Source organism: Mytilus edulis, chromosome 8 (assembly GCF_963676685.1).
Source record: "Mytilus edulis chromosome 8, xbMytEdul2.2, whole genome shotgun sequence".
NCBI classification, from domain to species: domain Eukaryota; kingdom Metazoa; phylum Mollusca; class Bivalvia; order Mytilida; family Mytilidae; genus Mytilus; species Mytilus edulis.
In genome coordinates, this window is record NC_092351.1 from 46,184,172 (window position 1) to 46,210,335 (window position 26,164).

Below are 26,164 nucleotides of genomic sequence, written 5' to 3' on the forward strand. Positions count from 1 at the left end.
TTACCCTGCTGTCAGTAGACAGCATCACAAAGATTACATGTAGATACAACATGTTGGGTTATAATTACCACACCATAACATTCTATTTTAGAGTTAATTAGTTTCGTTTATTTTCCATAAGACAAAAGAGACCACAAAAATGGATAACATAGAGAAACAGATTACTGAAGAATCCATGGAAATTGAAACTATACGAATGAGGTATAATAATTTAAGTAGTTTTAAAAAAAAAATTCAGATTTTTTTTAGATTTTGTAAGTTAGTTCTTATGTCAACTATATGAAAAATTAACATTTTTACCACTTAATTTATAACAAATTTATAAAGTTAATCACATAAACAAGGTCATGCGATCTACCATGATGGTATGTTAGATATTTCAAGGACTTGATAAACCATGTGAAATATACATAATTATATAACCACATATTATTCGACACTTGTCTTCCTTGATATTTGTTTTTATTCTTTTGTCAAAAACTCATGAAAATTACACGAATATTAAAACAAAAAAACACATGAAAAAAATTAGTGAAGCAGAAATTAATTGAAAAATGAAGGATTGTTAATTAATCTATAAATGTTGACAGAAGCTAAAAATATCATAAATCTGGAGATTATTTTGCGTTTATACATGCATGTCTTAATTTTCTATAAGAAATATTGTCAACATATTTATATGATAAGGTAAGATTTATTTTATTAAAGTGTCACCATCCATTACAATATCTATATATATATATATACACATAAAGTCATAAGAACCTGTTTTCGTCGATAAAACATATGATAAAGGGAACTAGCTAAAAAAGGAACCATATTCTCGTTACACATACATGTAAGATAACGAAGTTTTTCAATATCGCATAAATACTCAAAATGAACATTTAAAAGACAGGCTTTGGCATATAATTCATGTCTGATATCAGAGTAAAAACAACAATTAAAAAGAAAGTGTGTTTCATCTTCAATTTGGCAACTATCACAAAAAATACATAAACGGTCTTGTAGAGGTTCTGGTGGGCTAGCATATCGACCTGTTTCAACTTTAAGTTGTGACGAACCAGTTCTGAATAGTGACAAAGTACGTCGGTGGCATCTATTATTAAACCTTTACATAAGGCTCCGTACCAATACAATTTTCAAACAATCTATAAAATCTTAATTTATTAGCATTGGCATTATTTTTATCATTCCTTACTTCATGGTGCCAAGATTCTTTTTCAAACGTTTGTATAGAATCCCATATATTACTCATATTAATTTCATCTTCTACATTTTGAAGCAAACTATATTTACGAGCTAACTGTAAAACTCTTATAATCCCATGACGATTTTCTTCTAATCGCCCAGGTATGAACCTTTTTATAAATATTGCTGGTATTGTCACATTTAAGACGATTCCATAGTTTTAAAACTTCAACTTTTAGTAGTGCATCACCTGACAAAAAACAAAAATTACAAGCATTGTTTTGCAAACTATTTATACAATTATGTATATTAATGCCCCATACACTGGAAGCATATGTAAAAATGGGTTTGACTAAAGTGTCATATAATTTAGTAAATACATCAAAATTCATACCACCAGTTTTACAAAATTTTGCTTTAATAACATGAAGAGCTCCATTAGCTGATTTATACAATTTTTTGGCAATTATAGAATAATCCGAATATTCATTCCAAAGTACACCAAGATATTTATAACAAGCTGCATATTCAAGACAAAGTTCACCACATTTGAACTGAAGATTTAATTTACTTCTTTGTATAGATTTATTTCTAAAATATACAATTTTAATTTTGTTTTTATTTAGAGTTAATCTCCACTTTTCACACCACTTGTTTAAAATGTCAAACTGCTTTTGCAGTTTCTCTGCATCAGGTGCAATCAATGCAATGTCATGAGCATATAATAACATAAAGACCATTATTTCATCTATTTGAATACCACAATTTGCTTCTTTAATATCTGAGACTAAATCATTAACATAGATAGAAAGTAAAGTCGGCGATAAAACACAGCCTTGCTTACACCAAGAGCAACAGGAAAAAAGGATGTCATAAAGTTATTTACTCTGACGGCACAATTGACATTACTGTAAAAGAAGTAATAAAATTTAAAATGTACCGCTAATACAATTTTTTCTCAATTTAAATAGTAGACAGTCTCTATCAACAGTATCAAATGCTTTCTTTGCGTCAACAAAACATACAAATGTATCCTTTTCTGCCTTTTTTCTGCTTTTGACAATATTATCTAATACATAAACATGATCTGAACAGTTTCTACCTTTTCGAAAACCGTTCTGTTCATCACATAAACTTTCATTTTCATTAAGACATCTATTGAAACGCTTATTCAAAATGTCAGCAAAAATATTACATGACTTCATCTTTTATCAACACACCCACACCACCAGATCCTCTCTTCATTTTAGCATTTTTAAACTTTCTATTATGGCCATACCATTGATAACCACTAATTTCAATATTATCATCGCTTTTTAAGAAGGTTTCACAAACACCAATAATATCCAAATTAAGGAAATTCAAAGCACTTTCTCTATATGTTCACATGGTATATGGATATTAGTCTGTTTTCACCCACTATGACGATAACTGGACTCGGGTGACTGGCTATGTATCATTGGCAGTCGTACAAGCACCACATCTTGTTATTTAAATTTTACCATTGACAATCATACATTTATATAAAAAGGAATATGCCTAAAATGCCATTTTGCAGACATTTCCTGTAATCACACCATTGTCGATGCATTTCCTGTAATCACACCATTGTCTATACATTTCCCTTTTATTTTACCAAAGGCTTCAGTCTGTGACGAAATCAAAAGAGCAACCCAAAGCAGACGACAGATTGCAGTTCCGAGAAAAATACATCATGTTCTGTGCGACCGAGAGAAAGCATATGTGCGAGTTACTTGGTAGTGCTGAGAAAACATGTGAAATCTTAAAGGTATCTTTTTGCATTGAAGAAGCAATCAATTTTACTGTTCCTTTACCTAACTTGATTCGTTGTTCGACTTACACCAGTAATAAAAAGCTTTCATGTGGTACAAATGCAACGGCAATATATATCCATTTAGTGTGTTAAGAATATATCGATCGAAAATCGTCAAAACCAAATGTTTGAAATTCAAGAATGCAAAAGTATCAAAATAAAAGTTCAATTATTTGTTATGTTTAAGGTTAAAGAAAAGAGATGATACGATTATGTGACCAAAATACGTTAGTTATACGTATTCGATATAAATTATGTACATTGTCGGAAAATGTAAAAATATTTGAAACAGGGCGAAAAGCGAGATTCTTGTTTCATAGCGAGTAAAAATACATTTTATATTTCCAACAATATACATATTTTTTTATGCAATTTACATCCGGTAATTAAGCGTTATTTGTTTAAATCCAAATCATTGCCTCTGAATAAAAAAAAATTGACTCCAAAATGAACTGTTACCGAGAAGAAATACCCATATAACCTAATGCTCAACATGGATATAGTACATGTTGATTTAAATCAAAAAAAAAAAAAGAAGCAAAACACAAAACCTTTAGTGGCGACATAACAAAACCGGCATAATTATAAATGCTGAAAAGTAATTTAAGAATAAGGATGAAAATAAAGGAAATACGGCAATATTGCAGCCACCTAACGACACAAACTACACAGTATGGGTTGTATTTTACCTAGGTCCAATATGATTTTCAGTAATAAACAAATGTCTTCTCTCGATATCAATCATACCATTATCTTCAATGCCGTGATCGGCACGGCGAATGCTACTATTATGTTAGTTTCAATGCGGCGATCGGCACGGCGAATGCTACTATTATGTTATTTTCAATGCTGCGATCGGCACTGCGAATGCTACTATTATGTTATTTTCAGTGCTACGATCGGCACGGCGATGCTACTATTATGTTATTTTCAGTGCTACGATCGGCACGGCGAATGTTACTATTATGTTATTTTCAATGCTGCGATCGGCACGGCGATGCTACTATTATGTTATTTTCAATGCTGCGATCGGCACGGCGATGCTACTATTATGTTATTTTCAATGCTGCGATCGGCACGGCGAATGCTACTATGTTAGGTAAGGAAATGCAATGCTTGCAGTGCTGTGCCCATTCTTCTCAAGCATTTGCTGTTCCTGATATTGCTCAATTGTCCAATTATTAGACGAACATCGAGTACTTTTTTGTGTTTTTTTTTATGGCCTTCAACTGTAAGTATGGTCTTTTTCGTGATTTCCCCTTTGGTACAGATTTTATATTAATCACTGCCTACTACGCGATATGCACCATATATTCCCGATTTTTTCTTTTATTTCTTTGTATTTGTTTGTTGACAACCCATGTTTTATAAAGTACTTAATATATTTCAGGAATGTTATAATCATTGTGAGAAATTACATAAATGTAATCGAGATAGTATGGTCAAAGATAATCTTATATCACAAAAAACAGTGAGTTCTTATTTTTATAAATTTAAATGTTGAAATGTTTATATATTAATTATGTTTAAGAAGATCAGATTTACATACAAACTTTTTAGGGATACATAATACATAAAATTGATAATGGAAATTGAAAATATGTCCAAGAGACAACAATCCAATAAAAGAGCAGAAAACAGCCGAAGGACACAAATGGGTCTTCAGCACAGCAAGAACATTACGCACCTGAAGGCGAGCTTCAGCTGGCCCTTATATACATATGTGTACAAGTTAATTGAAAATGGACATCAAACGGAACTCAAAAACAAATAAATGAACTTAAATAAATAAAAAAAAACATACAAGATCAAAAAAGGCCAGAGGTTCACAAAAATGCGGCGGGGTTCATAAATGCAGATAAATCACATTACTTTTTATGACTCTTGATAATCATACGAACAACATTGTTTTTGTAACGGATTATGTATTATATAAAGAACTAGCATTCAGTATCTAAAAGTACCACCAAGAGGTGCTTTGTGTCCTTTGTGATAGGTGCTTTTATTCTAGGGCTTATCTGATAAGTCAAGCCTTTTCCAGCGGATTTTATAGTTTGTACTCATTATGTAAGACACTGCAGTGTACCGTGTTGGAAAAGAGTTGAGTGCTCCCAAATTTTAACATGTTGAACATCGCCACATTCTTTATATGCCTTTCCTAAGGGAGCTACCATTTAATTTTTATGGGGGGGCTAGGATGAAATTCGAAAAAAATAGGCAGGACAGGAGTTTTGAGTAAAAAAAAAGGCAGGATGAGACACTTGCAAAAAAAAAAGTCAGGACGACAATTTATGTAAAAAAAAAGTCAGGATAAACTAAAAAAAAAAGAAGGCAGGAGCGAACAGAGTGAAAAATAAAAAGGCAGGACAGAGATTACAGCTTAAAAAAAAGGCAGGACAAAATTTTTGCTCCTAGCCCCCCCCCCCCCCCCCCCCCCATAAAAATCAAATGGTAGCTCCCTAAGTCAGGGGGTTGTAGTTTGTTATAGTTCAGTAAGGTCGTAGATTTTCTCTTATTTTTGTTTCATATTATGTTATCGTAGAACTTTTACAACACTATACGGTATTGGTTTCGCTAATTGTTTAGGGGGTTGTAGTTTGTGGCAGTTAAATTAGGTAGTGGGGTATCATTTTATTATTGTTTCATATTATGTTATGGAGGAGACTTTTGCATCACCATACGGTATTGGTTTTGCTAATTGTTTAAGGCCGTGTAATTATAACAGTAAATGTTGTTTACATCCCCATCATTTGGTCTTTGGTGTATAGATGTCTCATGTTCAAACCTTATATTTTAGGATCCAAGGGAAACGGAAGATATATCACAACTACAGAAACAGTTTTCAGGGGAGACGTCAAAGTCTTTGCTACAAGTAAGTATGGAATGCACATATTTTAGTTAAAGAAGTGTTGGTTCAATGTCAATCAGAAAATGATATAAGAACACCCAGCCATTAGATATGTAAACAGGTACTTGAAAAACACCCAGTCATTAGATATGTAAACAGGTACTTGAAGAACACCCAGTCATTAGATATGTAAACAGGTACTTGAAGAACACCCAGTCATTAGATATGTAAACAGGTACTTGAAGAACACCCAGCCATTAGATATGTAAACAGGTACTTGAAGAACACCCAGCCATTAGATATGTAAACAGGTACTTGAAAAACACCCAGTCATTAGATATGTAAACAGGTACTTGAAAAACACCCAGCCATTAGATATGTAAACAGGTACTTGAAAAACACCCAGTCATTAGATATGTAAACAGGTACTTGAAAAACACCCAGCCATTAGATATGTAAACAGGTACTTGAAGAACACCCAGTCATTAGATATGTAAACAGGTACTTGAAAAACACCCATTCATTAGATATGTAAACAGGTACTTGAAGAACACCCAGCCATTAGATATGTAAACAGGTACTTGAAGAACACCCAGCCATTAGATATGTAAACAGGTACTTGAAGAACACCCAGCCATTAGATATGTAAACAGGTACTTGAAGAACACCCAGCCATTAGATATGTAAACAGGTACTTGAAGAACACCCAGCCATTAGATATGTAAACAGGTACTTAAAGAACACCCAGTCATTAGATATGTAAACAGGTACTTGAAAAACACCCAGTCATTAGATATGTAAACAGGTACTTGAAAAACACCCAGCCATTAGATATGTAAACAGGTACTTGAAGAACACCCAGTCATTAGATATGTAAACAGGTACTTGAAAAACACCCAGTCATTAGATATGTAAACAGGTACTTGAAGAACACCCAGTCATTAGATATGTAAACAGGTACTTGAAGAACACCCAGCCATTAGATATGTAAACAGGTACTTGAAGAACACCCAGTCATTAGATATGTAAACAGGTACTTGAAAAACACCCAGCCATTAGATATGTAAACAGGTACTTGAAGAACACCCAGCCATTAGATATGTAAACAGGTACTTGAAGAACACCCAATCATTAGATATGTAAACAGGTACTTGAAAAACACCCAGCCATTAGATATGTAAACAGGTACTTGAAGAACACCCAGTCATTAGATATGTAAACAGGTACTTGAAAAACACCCAGCCATTAGATATGTAAACAAGTACTTGAAGAACACCCTGCCATTAGATATGTAAACAGGTACTTGAAGAACACCCTGCCATTAGATAAAAAATTATGTAAACAGGTACTATAAGAACACCCAGTCATTAGATATGTAAACAGGTACTTGAAGAAAACCCAGCCATTAGATATGTAAAAAGGTACTTGAAGAACACCCAGCCATTAGATATGTAAACAAGTACTTGAAGAACACCCTGCCATTAGATATGTAAACAGGTACTATAAGAACACCCAGTCATTAGATATGTAAACAGGTACTTGAAAAACACCCAGCCATTAGATATGTAAACAAGTACTTGAAGAACACCCTGCCATTAGATATGTAAACAGGTACTATAAGAACACCCAGCCATTAGATATGTAAACAGGTACTTGAAAAACACCCAGCCATTAGATATGTAAACAGGTACTTGAAAAACACCCAGCCATTAGATATGTAAACAGGTACTTGAAGAACACCCAGTCATTAGATATGTAAACAGGTACTTGAAGAACACCCAGCCATTAGATATGTAAACAGGTACTTGAAAAACACCCAGTCATTAGATATGTAAACAGGTACTTGAAAAACACCCAGTCATTAGTTATGTAAACAGGTACTTGAAAAACACCCAGTCATTAGATATGTAAACAAGTACTTGAAAAACACCCAGCCATTAGATATGTAAACAGGTACTATAAGAACACCCAGCCATTAGATATGTAAACAGGTACTTGAAGAACACCCAGTCATTAGATATGTAAACAGGTACTTGAAGAACACCCTGCCATTAGATATGTAAACAGGTACTATAAGAACACACAGCCATAAGTTATGTAAACAGGTACTATAAGAACACCCAGCCATTAGATATGTAAACAGGTACTTGAAAAACATCCAGTCATTAGATATGTAAACAGGTACTTGAAAAACACCCTGCCATTAGATATGTAAACAGGTACTATAAGAACACCCAGCCATAAGTTATGTAAACAGGTACTATAAGAACACCCAGCCTTTAGATATGTAAACAGGTACTTGAAAAACACCCAGTCATTAGATATGTAAACAGGTACTTGAAAAACACCCAGCCATTAGATATGTAAACAGGTACTTGAAGAACACCCAGTCATTAGATATGTAAACAGGTACTTGAAGAACAGCCAGCCATTAGATATGTAAACAGGTACTTGAAAAACACCCAGTCATTAGATATGTAAACAGGTACTTGAAAAACACCCAGCCATTAGATATGTAAACAGGTACTTGAAGAACACCCTGCCATTAGATATGTAAACAGGTACTATAAGAACACCCAGCCATTAGATATGTAAACAGGTACTTGAAGAACACCCAGTCATTAGATATGTAAACAGGTACTTGAAAAACACCCAGTCATTAGATATGTAAACAGGTACTTGAAGAACACCCAGTCATTAGATATGTAAACAGGTACTTGAAGAACACCCAGCCATTAGATATGTTAACAGGTACTTGAAGAACACCCAGTCATTAGATATGTAAACAGGTACTTGAAAAACACCCAGCCATTAGATATGTAAACAGGTACTTGAAGAACACCCAGCCATTAGATATGTAAACAGGTACTTGAAGAACACCCAATCATTAGATATGTAAACAGGTACTTGAAAAACACCCAGCCATTAGATATGTAAACAGGTACTTGAAGAACACCCAGTCATTAGATATGTAAACAGGTACTTGAAAAACACCCAGCCATTAGATATGTAAACAAGTACTTGAAGAACACCCTGCCATTAGATATGTAAACAGGTACTTGAAGAACACCCTGCCATTAGATAAAAAATTATGTAAACAGGTACTATAAGAACACCCAGTCATTAGATATGTAAACAGGTACTTGAAGAAAACCCAGCCATTAGATATGTAAAAAGGTACTTGAAGAACACCCAGCCATTAGATATGTAAACAAGTACTTGAAGAACACCCTGCCATTAGATATGTAAACAGGTACTATAAGAACACCCAGTCATTAGATATGTAAACAGGTACTTGAAAAACACCCAGCCATTAGATATGTAAACAAGTACTTGAAGAACACCCTGCCATTAGATATGTAAACAGGTACTATAAGAACACCCAGCCATTAGATATGTAAACAGGTACTTGAAAAACACCCAGCCATTAGATATGTAAACAGGTACTTGAAAAACACCCAGCCATTAGATATGTAAACAGGTACTTGAAGAACACCCAGTCATTAGATATGTAAACAGGTACTTGAAGAACACCCAGCCATTAGATATGTAAACAGGTACTTGAAAAACACCCAGTCATTAGATATGTAAACAGGTACTTGAAAAACACCCAGTCATTAGTTATGTAAACAGGTACTTGAAAAACACCCAGTCATTAGATATGTAAACAAGTACTTGAAAAACACCCAGCCATTAGATATGTAAACAGGTACTATAAGAACACCCAGCCATTAGATATGTAAACAGGTACTTGAAGAACACCCAGTCATTAGATATGTAAACAGGTACTTGAAGAACACCCTGCCATTAGATATGTAAACAGGTACTATAAGAACACCCAGCCATAAGTTATGTAAACAGGTACTATAAGAACACCCAGCCATTAGATATGTAAACAGGTACTTGAAAAACACCCAGTCATTAGATATGTAAACAGGTACTTGAAAAACACCCTGCCATTAGATATGTAAACAGGTACTATAAGAACACCCAGCCATAAGTTATGTAAACAGGTACTATAAGAACACCCAGCCATTAGATATGTAAACAGGTACTTGAAAAACACCCAGTCATTAGATATGTAAACAGGTACTTGAAAAACACCCAGCCATTAGATATGTAAACAGGTACTTGAAGAACACCCAGTCATTAGATATGTAAACAGGTACTTGAAGAACAGCCAGCCATTAGATATGTAAACAGGTACTTGAAAAACACCCAGTCATTAGATATGTAAACAGGTACTTTAAAAACACCCAGCCATTAGATATGTAAACAGGTACTTGAAGAACACCCTGCCATTAGATATGTAAACAGGTACTATAAGAACACCCAGCCATTAGATATGTAAACAGGTACTTGAAGAACACCCAGTCATTAGATATGTAAACAGGTACTTGAAAAACACCCAGTCATTAGATATGTAAACAGGTACTTGAAGAACACCCAGTCATTAGATATGTAAACAGGTACTTGAAAAACACCCAGTCATTAGATATGTAAACAGGTACTTGAAGAACACCCAGCCATTAGATATGTAAACAGGTACTTGAAGAACACCCAGTCATTAGATATGTAAACAGGTACTTGAAGAACACCCAGCCATTAGATATGTAAACAGGTACTTGAAGAACACCCAGCCATTAGATATGTAAACAGGTACTTGAAGAACACCCAGTCATTAGATATGTAAACAGGTACTTGAAAAACACCCAGTCATTAGATATGTAAACAGGTACTTGAAGAACACCCAGTCATTAGATATGTAAACAGGTACTTAAAAAACACCCAGCCATTAGATATGTAAACAGGTACTTGAAGAACACCCAGTCATTAGATATGTAAACAGGTACTTGAAGAACACCCAGCCATTAGATATGTAAACAGGTACTTGAAAAACACCCAGTCATTAGATATGTAAACAGGCCCAGCCATTAGATATGTAAACAGGTACTTGAAAAACACCCAGCCATTAGATATGTAAACAGGTACTTGAAAAACACCCAGTCATTAGATATGTAAACAGGTACTTGAAGAACACCCAGTCATTAGATATGTAAACAGGTACTTGAAAAACACCCAGTCATTAGATATGTAAACAGGTACTTGAAAAACACCCAGCCATTAGATATGTAAACAGGTACTTGAAGAACACCCAGCCATTAGATATGTAAACAGGTACTTGAAGAACACCCAGCCATTAGATATGTAAACAGGTACTTGAAAAACACCCAGTCATTATATATGTAAACAGGTACTTGAAAAACACCCAGTCATTAGATATGTAAACAGGTACTTGAAGAACACCCAGCCATTAGATATGTAAACAGGTACTTGAAGAACACCCAGCCATTAGATATGTAAACAGGTACTTGAAGAACACCCAGCCATTAGATATGTAAACAGGTACTTGAAGAACACCCAGCCATTAGATATGTAAACAGGTACTTGAAGAACACCCAGTCATTAGATATGTAAACAGGTACTTGAAAAACACCCAGTCATTAGATATGTAAACAGGTACTTGAAAAACACCCAGCCATTAGATATGTAAACAGGTACTTGAAGAACACCCAGTCATTAGATATGTAAACAGGTACTTGAAAAACACCCAGTCATTAGATATGTAAACAGGTACTTGAAGAACACCCAGTCATTAGATATGTAAACAGGTACTTGAAGAACACCCAGCCATTAGATATGTAAACAGGTACTTGAAGAACACCCAGTCATTAGATATGTAAACAGGTACTTGAAAAACACCCAGCCATTAGATATGTAAACAGGTACTTGAAGAACACCCAGCCATTAGATATGTAAACAGGTACTTGAAGAACACCCAGTCATTAGATATGTAAACAGGTACTTGAAAAACACCCAGTCATTAGATATGTAAACAGGTACTTGAAGAACACCCAGTCATTAGATATGTAAACAGGTACTTGAAGAACACCCAGCCATTAGATATGTAAACAGGTACTTGAAGAACACCCAGTCATTAGATATGTAAACAGGTACTTGAAAAACACCCAGCCATTAGATATGTAAACAGGTACTTGAAGAACACCCAGCCATTAGATATGTAAACAGGTACTTGAAGAACACCCAATCATTAGATATGTAAACAGGTACTTGAAAAACACCCAGCCATTAGATATGTAAACAGGTACTTGAAGAACACCCAGTCATTAGATATGTAAACAGGTACTTGAAAAACACCCAGCCATTAGATATGTAAACAAGTACTTGAAGAACACCCTGCCATTAGATATGTAAACAGGTATTTGAAGAACACCCTGCCATTAGATAAAAAATTATGTAAACAGGTACTATAAGAACACCCAGTCATTAGATATGTAAACAGGTACTTGAAGAAAACCCAGCCATTAGATATGTAAAAAGGTACTTGAAGAACACCCAGCCATTAGATATGTAAACAAGTACTTGAAGAACACCCTGCCATTAGATATGTAAACAGGTACTATAAGAACACCCAGTCATTAGATATGTAAACAGGTACTTGAAAAACACCCAGCCATTAGATATGTAAACAAGTACTTGAAGAACACCCTGCCATTAGATATGTAAACAGGTACTATAAGAACACCCAGCCATTAGATATGTAAACAGGTATTTGAAAAACACCCAGCCATTAGATATGTAAACAGGTACTTGAAAAACACCCAGCCATTAGATATGTAAACAGGTACTTGAAGAACACCCAGTCATTAGATATGTAAACAGGTACTTGAAGAACACCCAGCCATTAGATATGTAAACAGGTACTTGAAAAACACCCAGTCATTAGATATGTAAACAGGTACTTGAAAAACACCCAGTCATTAGATATGTAAACAGGTACTTGAAAAACACCCAGTCATTAGATATGTAAACAAGTACTTGAAAAACACCCAGCCATTAGATATGTAAACAGGTACTTGAAGAACACCCAGTCATTAGATATGTAAACAGGTACTTGAAGAACACCCTGCCATTAGATATGTAAACAGGTACTATAAGAACACCCAGCCATTAGATATGTAAACAGGTACTTGAAGAACACCCAGCCATTAGATATGTAAACAGGTACTTGAAAAACACCCAGTCATTAGATATGTAAACAGGTACTTGAAAAACACCCAGCCATTAGATATATAAACAGGTACTTGAAGAACACCCAGTCATTAGATATGTAAACAGGTACTTGAAGAACACCCAGCCATTAGATATGTAAACAGGTACTTGAAAAACACCCAGTCATTAGATATGTAAACAGGTACTTGAAAAACACCCAGCCATTAGATATGTAAACAGGTACTTGAAGAACACCCTGCCATTAGATATGTAAACAGGTACTATAAGAACACCCAGCCATTAGATATGTAAACAGGTACTTGAAGAACACCCAGTCATTAGATATGTAAACAGGTACTTGAAAAACACCCAGTCATTAGATATGTAAACAGGTACTTGAAGAACACCCAGTCATTAGATATGTAAACAGGTACTTGAAAAACACCCAGTCATTAGATATGTAAACAGGTACTTGAAAAACACCCAGCCATTAGATATGTAAACAGGTACTTGAAGAACACCCAGTCATTAGATATGTAAACAGGTACTTGAAAAACACCCAGCCATTTGATATGTCAACAGGTACTTGAAGAACACCCAGCCATTAGATATGTAAACAGGTACTTGAAAAACACCCAGTCATTAGATATGTAAACAGGTACTTGAAAAACACCCAGTCATTAGATATGTAAACAGGTACTTGAAGAACACCCAGTCATTAGATATGTAAACAGGTACTTGAAAAACACCCAGCCATTAGATATGTAAACAGGTACTTGAAGAACACCCAGCCATTAGATATGTAAACAGGTACTTGAAGAACACCCAGTCATTAGATATGTAAACAGGTACTTGAAAAACACCCAGTCATTAGATATGTAAACAGGTACTTGAAGAACACCCAGCCATTAGATATGTAAACAGGTACTTGAAGAACACCCAGTCATTAGATATGTAAACAGGTACTTGAAAAACACCCAGTCATTAGATATGTAAACAGGTACTTGAAAAACACCCAGCCATTAGATATGTAAACAGGTACTTGAAGAACACCCAGCCATTAGATATGTAAACAGGTACTTGAAAAACACCCAGTCATTAGATATGTAAACAGGTACTTGAAAAACACCCAGCCATTAGATATGTAAACAGGTACTTGAAAAACACCCAGTCATTAGATATGTAAACAGGTACTTGAAGAACACCCAGTCATTAGATATGTAAACAGGTACTTGAAAAACACCCAGTCATTAGATATGTAAACAGGTACTTGAAAAACACCCAGCCATTAGATATGTAAACAGGTACTTGAAGAACACCCAGCCATTAGATATGTAAACAGGTACTTGAAAAACACCCAGTCATTAGATATGTAAACAGGTACTTGAAAAACACCCAGTCATTAGATATGTAAACAGGTACTTGAAAAACACCCAGCCATTAGATATGTAAACAGGTACTTGAAGAACACCCAGCCATTAGATATGTAAACATACTTGAAGAACACCCAGTCATTAGATATGTAAACAGGTACTTGAAAAACACCCAGCCATTAGATATGTAAACAGGTACTTGAAGAACACCCTGCCATTAGATATGTAAACAGGTACTATAAGAACACCCAGCCATTAGATATGTAAACAGGTACTTGAAAAACACCCAGCCATTAGATATGTAAACAGGTACTTGAAAAACACCCAGCCATTAGATATGTAAACAGGTACTTGAAGAACACCCAGTCATTAGATATGTAAACAGGTACTTGAAGAACACCCAGCCATTAGATATGTAAACAGGTACTTGAAAAACACCCAGTCATTAGATATGTAAACAGGTACTTGAAAAACACCCAGTCATTAGTTATGTAAACAGGTACTTGAAAAACACCCAGTCATTAGATATGTAAACAAGTACTTGAAAAACACCCAGCCATTAGATATGTAAACAGGTACTATAAGAACACCCAGCCATTAGATATGTAAACAGGTACTTGAAGAACACCCAGTCATTAGATATGTAAACAGGTACTTGAAGAACACCCTGCCATTAGATATGTAAACAGGTACTATAAGAACACCCAGCCATAAGTTATGTAAACAGGTACTATAAGAACACCCAGCCATTAGATATGTAAACAGGTACTTGAAAAACACCCAGTCATTAGATATGTAAACAGGTACTTGAAAAACACCCTGCCATTAGATATGTAAACAGGTACTATAAGAACACCCAGCCATAAGTTATGTAAACAGGTACTATAAGAACACCCAGCCATTAGATATGTAAACAGGTACTTGAAAAACACCCAGTCATTAGATATGTAAACAGGTACTTGAAAAACACCCAGCCATTAGATATGTAAACAGGTACTTGAAGAACACCCAGTCATTAGATATGTAAACAGGTACTTGAAGAACAGCCAGCCATTAGATATGTAAACAGGTACTTGAAAAACACCCAGTCATTAGATATGTAAACAGGTACTTTAAAAACACCCAGCCATTAGATATGTAAACAGGTACTTGAAGAACACCCTGCCATTAGATATGTAAACAGGTACTATAAGAACACCCAGCCATTAGATATGTAAACAGGTACTTGAAGAACACCCAGTCATTAGATATGTAAACAGGTACTTGAAAAACACCCAGTCATTAGATATGTAAACAGGTACTTGAAGAACACCCAGTCATTAGATATGTAAACAGGTACTTGAAAAACACCCAGTCATTAGATATGTAAACAGGTACTTGAAGAACACCCAGCCATTAGATATGTAAACAGGTACTTGAAGAACACCCAGTCATTAGATATGTAAACAGGTACTTGAAGAACACCCAGCCATTAGATATGTAAACAGGTACTTGAAGAACACCCAGCCATTAGATATGTAAACAGGTACTTGAAGAACACCCAGTCATTAGATATGTAAACAGGTACTTGAAAAACACCCAGTCATTAGATATGTAAACAGGTACTTGAAGAACACCCAGTCATTAGATATGTAAACAGGTACTTAAAAAACACCCAGCCATTAGATATGTAAACAGGTACTTGAAGAACACCCAGTCATTAGATATGTAAACAGGTACTTGAAGAACACCCAGCCATTAGATATGTAAACAGGTACTTGAAAAACACCCAGTCATTAGATATGTAAACAGGCCCAGCCATTAGATATGTAAACAGGTACTTGAAAAACACCCAGCCATTAGATATGTAAACAGGTACTTGAAAAACACCCAGTCATTAGATATGTAAACAGGTACTTGAAGAACACCCAGTCATTAGATATGTAAACAGGTACTTGAAAAACACCCAGTCATTAGATATGTAAACAGGTACTTGAAAAACACCCAGCCATTTGATATGTCAACAGGTACTTGAAGAACACCCAGCCATTAGATATGTAAACAGGTACTTGAAAAACACCCAGTCATTAGATATGTAAACAGGTACTTGAAAAACACCCAGTCATTAGATATGTAAACAGGTACTTGAAGAACACCCAGTCATTAGATATGTAAACAGGTACTTGAAAAACACCCAGCCATTAGATATGTAAACAGGTACTTGAAGAACACCCAGCCATTAGATATGTAAACAGGTACTTGAAGAACACCCAGTCATTAGATATGTAAACAGGTACTTGAAAAACACCCAGTCATTAGATATGTAAACAGGTACTTGAAGAACACCCAGCCATTAGATATGTAAACAGGTACTTGAAGAACACCCAGTCATTAGATATGTAAACAGGTACTTGAAAAACACCCAGTCATTAGATATGTAAACAGGTACTTGAAAAACACCCAGCCATTAGATATGTAAACAGGTACTTGAAGAACACCCAGCCATTAGATATGTAAACAGGTACTTGAAAAACACCCAGTCATTAGATATGTAAACAGGTACTTGAAAAACACCCAGCCATTAGATATGTAAACAGGTACTTGAAAAACACCCAGTCATTAGATATGTAAACAGGTACTTGAAGAACACCCAGTCATTAGATATGTAAACAGGTACTTGAAAAACACCCAGTCATTAGATATGTAAACAGGTACTTGAAAAACACCCAGCCATTAGATATGTAAACAGGTACTTGAAGAACACCCAGCCATTAGATATGTAAACAGGTACTTGAAAAACACCCAGTCATTAGATATGTAAACAGGTACTTGAAAAACACCCAGTCATTAGATATGTAAACAGGTACTTGAAAAACACCCAGCCATTAGATATGTAAACAGGTACTTGAAGAACACCCAGCCATTAGATATGTAAACATACTTGAAGAACACCCAGTCATTAGATATGTAAACAGGTACTTGAAAAACACCCAGCCATTAGATATGTAAACAGGTACTTGAAGAACACCCTGCCATTAGATATGTAAACAGGTACTATAAGAACACCCAGCCATTAGATATGTAAACAGGTACTTGAAGAACACCCAGCCATTAGATATGTAAACAGGTACTTGAAAAACACCCAGTCATTAGATATGTAAACAGGTACTTGAAAAACACCCAGCCATTAGATATATAAACAGGTACTTGAAGAACACCCAGTCATTAAACAGGTACTTGAAGAACACCCAGCCATTAGATATGTAAACAGGTACTTGAAAAACACCCAGTCATTAGATATGTAAACAGGTACTTGAAGAACACCCAGCCATTAGATATGTAAACAGGTACTTGAAGAACACCCAGTCATTAGATATGTAAACAGGTACTTGAAGAACACCCAGCCATTAGATATGTAAACAGGTACTTGAAGAACACCCAGTCATTAGATATGTAAACAGGTACTTGAAAAACACCCAGTCATTAGATATGTAAACAGGTACTTGAAAAACACCCAGCCATTAGATATGTAAACAGGTACTTGAAAAACACCCAGTCATTAGATATGTAAACAGGTACTTGAAAAACACCCAGCCATTAGATATGTAAACAGGTACTTGAAAAACACCCAGTCATTAGATATGTAAACAGGTACTTGAAAAACACCCAGTCATTAGATATGTAAACAGGTACTTGAAGAACACCCAGTCATTAGATATGTAAACAGGTACTTGAAAAACACCCAGTCATTAGATATGTAAACAGGTACTTGAAAAACACCCAGCCATTAGATATGTGAACAGGTACTTGAAGAACACCCAGCCATTAGATATGTAAACAGGTACTTGAAAAACACCCAGTCATTAGATATGTAAACAGGTACTTGAAAAACACCCAGTCATTAGATATGTAAACAGGTACTTGAAAAACACCCAGTCATTAGATATGTAAACAGGTACTTGAAGAACACCCAGCCATTAGATATGTAAACAGGTACTTGAAGAACACCCAGCCATTAGATATGTAAACAGGTACTTGAAGAACACCCAGCCATTAGATATGTAAACAGGTACTTGAAAAACACCCAGTCATTAGATATGTAAACAGGTACTTGAAAAACACCCAGCCATTAGATATGTAAACAGGTACTTGAAGAACACCCAGCCATTAGATATGTAAACAGGTACTTGAAGAACACCCAGTCATTAGATATGTAAACAGGTACTTGAAAAACACCCAGTCATTAGATATGTAAACAGGTACTTGAAAAACACCCAGTCATTAGATATGTAAACAGGTACTTGAAAAACACCCAGCCATTAGATATGTAAACAGGTACTTGAAGAACACCAAGCCATTAGATATGTAAACAGGTACTTACTTACATAGCTACTATGCTATTGTTTTGACTTGTGCTGCTAGCAATAGTTTTCTTGACAGAAGGCTCATAGTGTAACATTTTATGAACACATTTACATTCAGATAATAAATTCAGGAAAACATTATAATTCAGAGAAACAGTTAAGAAAATCGTTACCAAAAGAAATAAAAAAAACCCAATCAAATATAAGTGAATAGTATACTCTGCAATCAATCAGGTTGCCATACAATTGACAAATTTTACTAATACCAATATTAGACAGATACAAAATTAAGAAATTGTCTGACCTTTTAGAGATTAAAATGATGTTTTTTATACAATTTCAGAAACTTCGAGACAACAGTTCACCTTCAACTACCCTGTCAACAACATATAGTGATATAAAGAAACAATATGCAGAAACTGATATAAAAGGAACGACTGACATTTTTTTCGAAAAAATCTTAGACATTTGCTGGACGATGGTTGCATACTGTCCGCCAATGAAATTCCACTATGATAAATGTATTAAAGTTGACTGTGAGCAAAAAATAGACTTAAATGAAAAAGTGAGTCCAGAATCTACAAAGAAATCATCTCAGAAGCCAAAGAAACCCAAGCATCAAGACACGGACCACCTTGAATTGAAATATCCATCTGTAATGCAGGGCCAATGCATTATTGCAAAAGGACTAAAACAAAAGAAAGTGTTTGGAAAATAAATCTAGAGTTCAACAAATAGTACACATTAGACTTTATAAATAGATTCAGATATTAATTTCGGAATTGCAAATTTCAGAATGTTGTGGATACTGATAGAGAGAAACGTAAACAAGCATATTATATTTGTTTGTTGATTCGTATGACATTTTGTCTTCCTTATGATATTTAGTCTGTTCTGCTAAGGAGACATATTTAACCTTATTATTTCGATCGCATTTGTACCATTCAACAAACAGTTTTTTTCCCAGAGTGCAAGTTTCAAACAAAAGTTTGGCTATGTCATCAAATTAACTTAATTGTATTAGAGTTATATCTATACATATAGATATATACATTTCAGCCATTTTATGTATGCATTTTCGATAGAATAAGACGCGTAGCCAATTATTGACATTTATTTTTTGCTACTTTTCGCTCATTTTATTACAAAACATCTAAGACATTTGTTTCTGGAACATCTGTCGTTTGCACCATCATTAGTAAAAACATTTTAAGAGAAAAACTGAAGTTGTAACGCTAATGGGAATTGAAGTAGTCAATTTCATATTTTTTTTTAGTTATTTAATTTCGCGATTAATAGGATACATGTGCAATTATAACATGTACAATTAAATATATTTTTGTATGTACAATGATTTAGAGTGCTCAGTGTGATTTGTTTCATATAAAAAAAATCAAGCATATTCATTTAGGATGTAGTTTAAGTGCAAATGTTAACCTCGTAAAGTATATTCAGTAAATTTAACTATTTTAAAATCTCATTTTCAAACTGCACACAATAAAATATTTGTAAGTTAGGGATGTTTAATGTTCTTAACAACAACTTAACTCGTTAAGACGGAAGTAAAATTAATTAAATTGTATCATACAATTGGCAAATTGTGTATTTATAATTACGGCTACAGTGCATGCATTTTAAGTAGTTATTTCCTTTTGTTTAACTTGTCTTTTCCTTGGTGCAATATATGTACATGAATACTGTTCCTTACTGTATAATCAGATTGTAGAAATATTTATTATATTATATTACACAGATAATAAATTATAATAGTAATTAGATACAACTCATACTCAGTGTAGAGTGGTTTCACAGAGACTCGGTTAGCAGTTTAATTTTAATTTTTAATTTCATATTATATATATCAATATATGTTTTTTCTTCTAGCATTGTGCAGTTTATTATACATATTTGTATACTTAAATTTTTTTTTAATCTGCTAACCAAGTCCCTGTGACTGATGCAATATCCAATGTAAATACAGTTAGGCCTACCAAATGATGAAACACACCGTTATTCACATTATATTGTTAAAGTGCTTTAGATTTGTTCTTTTATACCCATTTCCATTCTTAATTTTATCTTATTTGGAAGGTTGTACGTTTGATCGTATATAGCTACTAAACTCAAACAACATGGTTTCTCATATCGCAGTATAGTGTTAAACCGATTTTTTTCTTTACACATAATTATATAACCTAATTGTTAAAATGATATTGATTATACTTTTATTTATTAGTTTAAAAGAAATTCAGTTGGTAAATTATCAATTATTATAATAGTACATGTATTATTCTGAATAAAATAGTTTTAAAAACGAATCAAGATGTCAGGCCTATAATTTGTTGCTAAAGACGATGTTTCGTCGACATTTATAAGACTCAACACTTGTGATGAAAGGCAACATTTGAAACAGTTTCGAAATGCAAAAATAGAGGCGGAGTATTCAAGCTAATAAATCAAAGACATATATATAGACAGACAACGCTATGGCAAAATAAACCACAAAAAAGACAAAAGAAGTCCAAATAAACACCACTCAGAAGAATTAGACTGGTGATGGCGTAAGTAAAACTTTCACAGAGTTGACGTCAACTTTACCAATTAGATTCTAATGACTTGGTTAGTAAATATAACTTTCTAGTATGCAGAAACATTTCTTTTAATGCATTACTTTAAAACGTATTCTGTTTTATTGAACACAAGTTGAACTTGATTTGGCAATAGGTAAAGCTTATATATTAAAACTCTCAAGGCAACTCATAAACGATAAACATAACACACATACAACATATGATACATACATGATTGTATTTACAACACCATAACATGTTTAATTCTGCTTGAAATAGGCATAAATAATTCGATATCCTTTATATTTTCAAACAAATTAAAAATTTTAATATGATTATTTTATTAAACCTAAGACATTATACATAAGCATCAAACATAGATAAATTGCTAGACTGTCTAGTAAGTTGGCCATTCGTATCAGTTTTACCAGTAAATGTTGCCTCCCTATAGGATAACGGTTTTGGAGCTCCTAGGCTGCTTTGGGTGTATTGTCTTATCATACAGTCTTCTTTACTCATTGGTGAGGCTTTTTTCCTTGAACTGAAATACATTTTTATTATTTTTAAAGAACTGTGTAACCAACATGCACTAAAGAAAAAATGCACTCGTGTCTTATTTTCTTATTTCCTTATTCAATTATAGGAAGTACTGCATAAATGAATGATAATAATAATTTGATAACATTTATTCAGCTACAATGTTTATCATGTATATCTAGTAAAACCTTCGGAATTTTGGGTTGCCAATGCTTTTCAACTTTAGTTGGCCGTTACATACTTGATTTCAGCGTCAGTGATCAGAGTTTTTTGTAAACGCTCGTCTAGCTCACACAATTGAGAGCCTGTTTCATGTATATATGATGAGTTTATTTGCACACACGTTTAAAAATTAAAATTAAAACATGTATCAGAAATACAGAGTTATATCATGAATTGTGTTCATGTCCTGTTATAGTTTTTAATATTCGTTTGATTGTGTTGAACATAAATGTAACATAAATAAAATTCAAAAAGCAAAGGACGTCCATTTTGTTAACGTTGCTTCAGTAAATAACTCCTTTTAAAAATGAAGAGGAACGAACTTACCGTATTTTTTTCCGCAAACAAAATAAAAGAATGAGCAAGAGAGTAAGAAACAAAAACGCTGTGATTATCCCTATTGCTGCTCCGGTGCTGAATGAACTGCTAGAACTGTCACTTATAGATTCTGGCTTTTCTGAAACAATAGATATAAGATAATATGTTTACTAATCAAGTGGTAAACTCTGGTATACTCAGTACGGTGCAGTTATTATTTATTAAGTGCACATAAATAATGAATTTAGAATATTTTCCAGACGTTGCGTAACGATAGAATTATCAACCCGATAAGTTCAGTCCTTCTCCATAATCGACTCTGGAATGTAGCATCCGTATAGCAGCAGAATACAAAAATTTCAGGATGTCTAAAGATGAAAAGAGTCTAGTGTTTTGTTTATCTAAATAGTTGAGATTACACTATATACCTTAGTGAAACATCGAACTGTAGAATAGTCAGAAAGAAATACACAGTCAGGAAAACTGCAAAAATAGTGTGATGTTGTGTAATTCCAATCAGATGTAGTTAAACCTGATTGAATTTAAATTCATAAATAAATGTTATGGATATGTTAGTTTTGTGTTTTAAAGACAACATAGTCAGTTTTACCTGGATTGTTTATACTATGAAATGTTGATATGTCTGTTGATGTTTTTGATGGGGCTTGAAAAGACACAAAACCAGCAGTTAATGTAGTCGTCATATGCACTGCCTGATTCGTAGTTATGTCTTGTCCTGAAGCGGTAGCTTCTGTGTCTAAAGTGGTTTCAGATGTGGTATATGTTCTTTCCGTTGCGGTAGTATATGGATCTATTGTTGATGATTGCCCGGCAGTACTGGCAGTTTCTAGTGATGTAGTTGTTAATTGCCTAAGAGTGGTAGTATATAAGGCGGTTTTTGTTTGTCCTGCTGAAACACTTGTAGAGTCTAAAGACGTTGTTGTTATTTGCTCCGGAGTGGTATTATATTTGGTTGTTGTTGTCTGCCTTACATCACTTGTACTTTCTAACGACGTAGTTGGCATTTGTCCAGGAGTAGTAGTATACTCGGCAGGTGATGTTTGCCTGTCACCACTTGTAGTTTCTAAGGCAGTAGTTCTTTCTGTGATGGTTGTTTCATCATCCAAAGTAGTAATATATTGTTCAATAGATGATTCATCCATGGTTGTTCTCATTACAGTTGATGTTTCGGTTGTTGATGGTTCCTCTTTACTTGTCGTTGTAACTGCTGGTGATGTAGTAGTTTTCTGTGGTGCTTTAGTTTGAAGTGTTGTTGGTATGAACACAGGACATCCCTCTGATAAGGTAGCATTCACTGTAATATCTGGTAAAAAAAAATGTATAGATTTATGCCTTAAGAATCTACATGTAACCGGTAGTTTTTTATATTATTTTTCATATAAATTCGGAATTAACTGTAATGTTACAGTATATACATTCATGTACATGCATATACACAGTCAAATGTTTAAACAACTGACAATCGCTGCATATAAAGCATTACCACATGTGTATTTTTAACAGTTTTACTGGAATGTTTTTGAGTGCATTTATTGGGACATTGGAACACATGTTTAATACATTATACATTTGTAATAACTTTCAAAACAAAATATACATTTTGTACCAGAAACGAATCATTAGATAATCCTTGCTTTATTCATAGAAAACAATTACTTGTCATGATTTATTTGATCATTTTGCTTTTTTTCAAGCACCTTGTTGTTATCCGAAACGTGCTGGCATGTAGTGCAACATTTATCTATGTACAATGACTTATTTTTGTTAGAATGCGCTCATTTGCAAATAAAGCAATCGTTGACATGTTATACTTCACATGTTATTTTGAACTTATATATACATGTATAATACATGTAAAACTAGACGGTTGTTAAAATACAAAAAAAATATGATTGTATAATTATGTTATATTTTATATATTCAATATGGCATTTTTTATCGTTTAATGATGGCTATGGAGACTTGTCTCATTGACACTCATACCATATTTTTTTATATCTATTTTAAGTATTAAATGTATAGGTCCTCATTCCTTGTAGAAAATTTCACATTTAAATCAAACAATCCCGGCCCATTTTTTGTTTCCATATGAATCCGGTTTTTTTACATTGCATATACATTGTACGACACTTACCAAGTCTAATGACCAGAGTTGGAACTAAGTTACATAGATATACAAAATCCTGTGCAGATAATGCGTAGTAGCTATCAGGGTCACTGGCTATAGCGTTAAGTTCATCAACATCTTGTGTCGACCCTATGCCTATAGAAAATATTTCGGCACCAAGTTCTGACCGTGTAAGATCTGCCATAGTTACAGTCTGAAGATAGTTTAGGGAAGCACCATCTGTTAAAACAACAACAGCTCTTTCCGCTCCAGATCTTCCACCAATACTTTCGTTAAATGATGACGTCAGAACGAATTCCAAAGCTTTAAAAGTGAAAGTACCGCCATACGATGTCATGTTACTTAAACTTTCTATTGCAGATAGTAAGTCAGTTTTGTTTGGAAAATTGCCAAGGTTGAATTCTTCTGTGACATCATCACTGAATGTCAATAATGATATCAATGTATTGTTGTCTCCAATTGTCAACCATGTTGTAACGTTATAGATGAATTCAATAGCATCGGTGACGTCAGATGCATCCAAACTTCCAGATCTATCAAGAACAAATACAACATCTGTAAGAAAAATAAAGATTATTAAATTTAATTTAAACTATACTCTGCTAATTTCAATACACATACACGTATAGATACAAGAAAACTCGCCCACCGAGAAGAATTCAGACGTGTTTATGCCTATGAACTTTGCCACTTTTGAAAAGTAGTTTGACACAAACGAATAAAGATCTGCAAACTCGCATCACTTACAAAAAAGAAATTTCTTCTACATAATCGCTGCAACTGAAATGTTAAAATATACAATAGACACAAGTAAAATTGATAAGAAGAAAAGTTGCTAATTGATTTTGATAGAAGTTCAATGTTTCGTTTCTGAAAAAAAAAATATCTCATTGACATACATGTACACTTGATAAAACTAGTATTATTCATATTTCGTTCAATTACCATTTTTTTTTGGTTGGTTAATTTGTTATATTCGCTTTTCAAAATAGATTTTTTTATTCTCATGTTTTTACATTTTTTTTTAAAGATGAAAATAATGGTGAACATAAAAGAAATCTAAGTATTTACCTTTTGTACCTTGACAAGAAGCTATATGAATTAAGATCATTCCAACAAATATCCTATGCATGTCAAAAATTAAATGTCCATTTTAAAATGAAAAGTAAACATTTAAATATTTAGTTTTGATTACTCCTTGTTTATTATTTGAAAGTCATTGTTAATTATTTTTTGCTTGTATAATTCATTTGTAAATTGAAATTAATACAATACCATTGCGATTTGGTTAACTGTGTCAAATCAATTGATAATTAACTGACAACAATACATTAGAAAATCATTTGATATATCTAAAGACATACAAACTTCAAACAAAATTTAAACAAAATTTCCCTTCTGTTTTCTTTTAAAATATTTATATATTTTTCTATAAGTAACTTCCATTGTACAAATTAGAAAACACAAGCAACACAGTGGACAATACAATATGAATGCATGTATATATCTACTTCACAGAAGTCCATCATTTTTTTCTAAGGTGGAGCTTTAAAGCAAATGAATAATTAGAAAATTGAATGAAATCGTAAATTTCTGTATATTTGTATCATTCAAAAATAGTACGGTTATGATGATTACAGGATTTCTTTTGTAACTGATTTTATTCGTTTCGTGTACACGATTTAAGAAAGAAGCATTTTACGCG

General features: G+C 33.7%; 2 protein-coding genes across 4 annotated transcripts in view; one reads left to right on the forward strand and one right to left on the reverse strand.

Annotated features, from left to right (window-relative positions):
* The window catches only part of LOC139485707 (uncharacterized), a 28,642-nt gene extending 7,661 nt beyond the window's left edge, over positions 1–20,981 (forward strand). For all 3 annotated transcript variants that reach the window (XM_071270348.1, XM_071270349.1, XM_071270347.1), the window contains exons 3-7: positions 122–201; positions 2,833–2,980; positions 4,416–4,496; positions 5,823–5,897; positions 19,007–20,981. In XM_071270348.1, coding sequence (XP_071126449.1) covers positions 122–201; positions 2,833–2,980; positions 4,416–4,496; positions 5,823–5,897; positions 19,007–19,381 — 759 coding nt within the window. In that variant the 3' untranslated portion in view covers positions 19,382–20,981. The remainder of the gene's footprint in view (positions 1–121; positions 202–2,832; positions 2,981–4,415; positions 4,497–5,822; positions 5,898–19,006) is intronic.
* Positions 20,982–21,538: 557 nt separating this feature from the next.
* LOC139485705 (collagen alpha-1(XII) chain-like) lies at positions 21,539–25,702 on the reverse strand. Its single transcript, XM_071270346.1, has 5 exons — positions 25,531–25,702; positions 24,466–25,014; positions 22,921–23,634; positions 22,320–22,449; positions 21,539–21,774 (listed from the first exon to the last, which is right to left on the reverse strand). Exons 1-5 carry the CDS (start codon positions 25,589–25,591, stop codon positions 21,591–21,593), a joined length of 1,638 nt encoding a protein of 545 aa, XP_071126447.1. The 5' UTR covers positions 25,592–25,702; the 3' UTR covers positions 21,539–21,590.
* Positions 25,703–26,164: the final 462 nt, after the last annotated feature.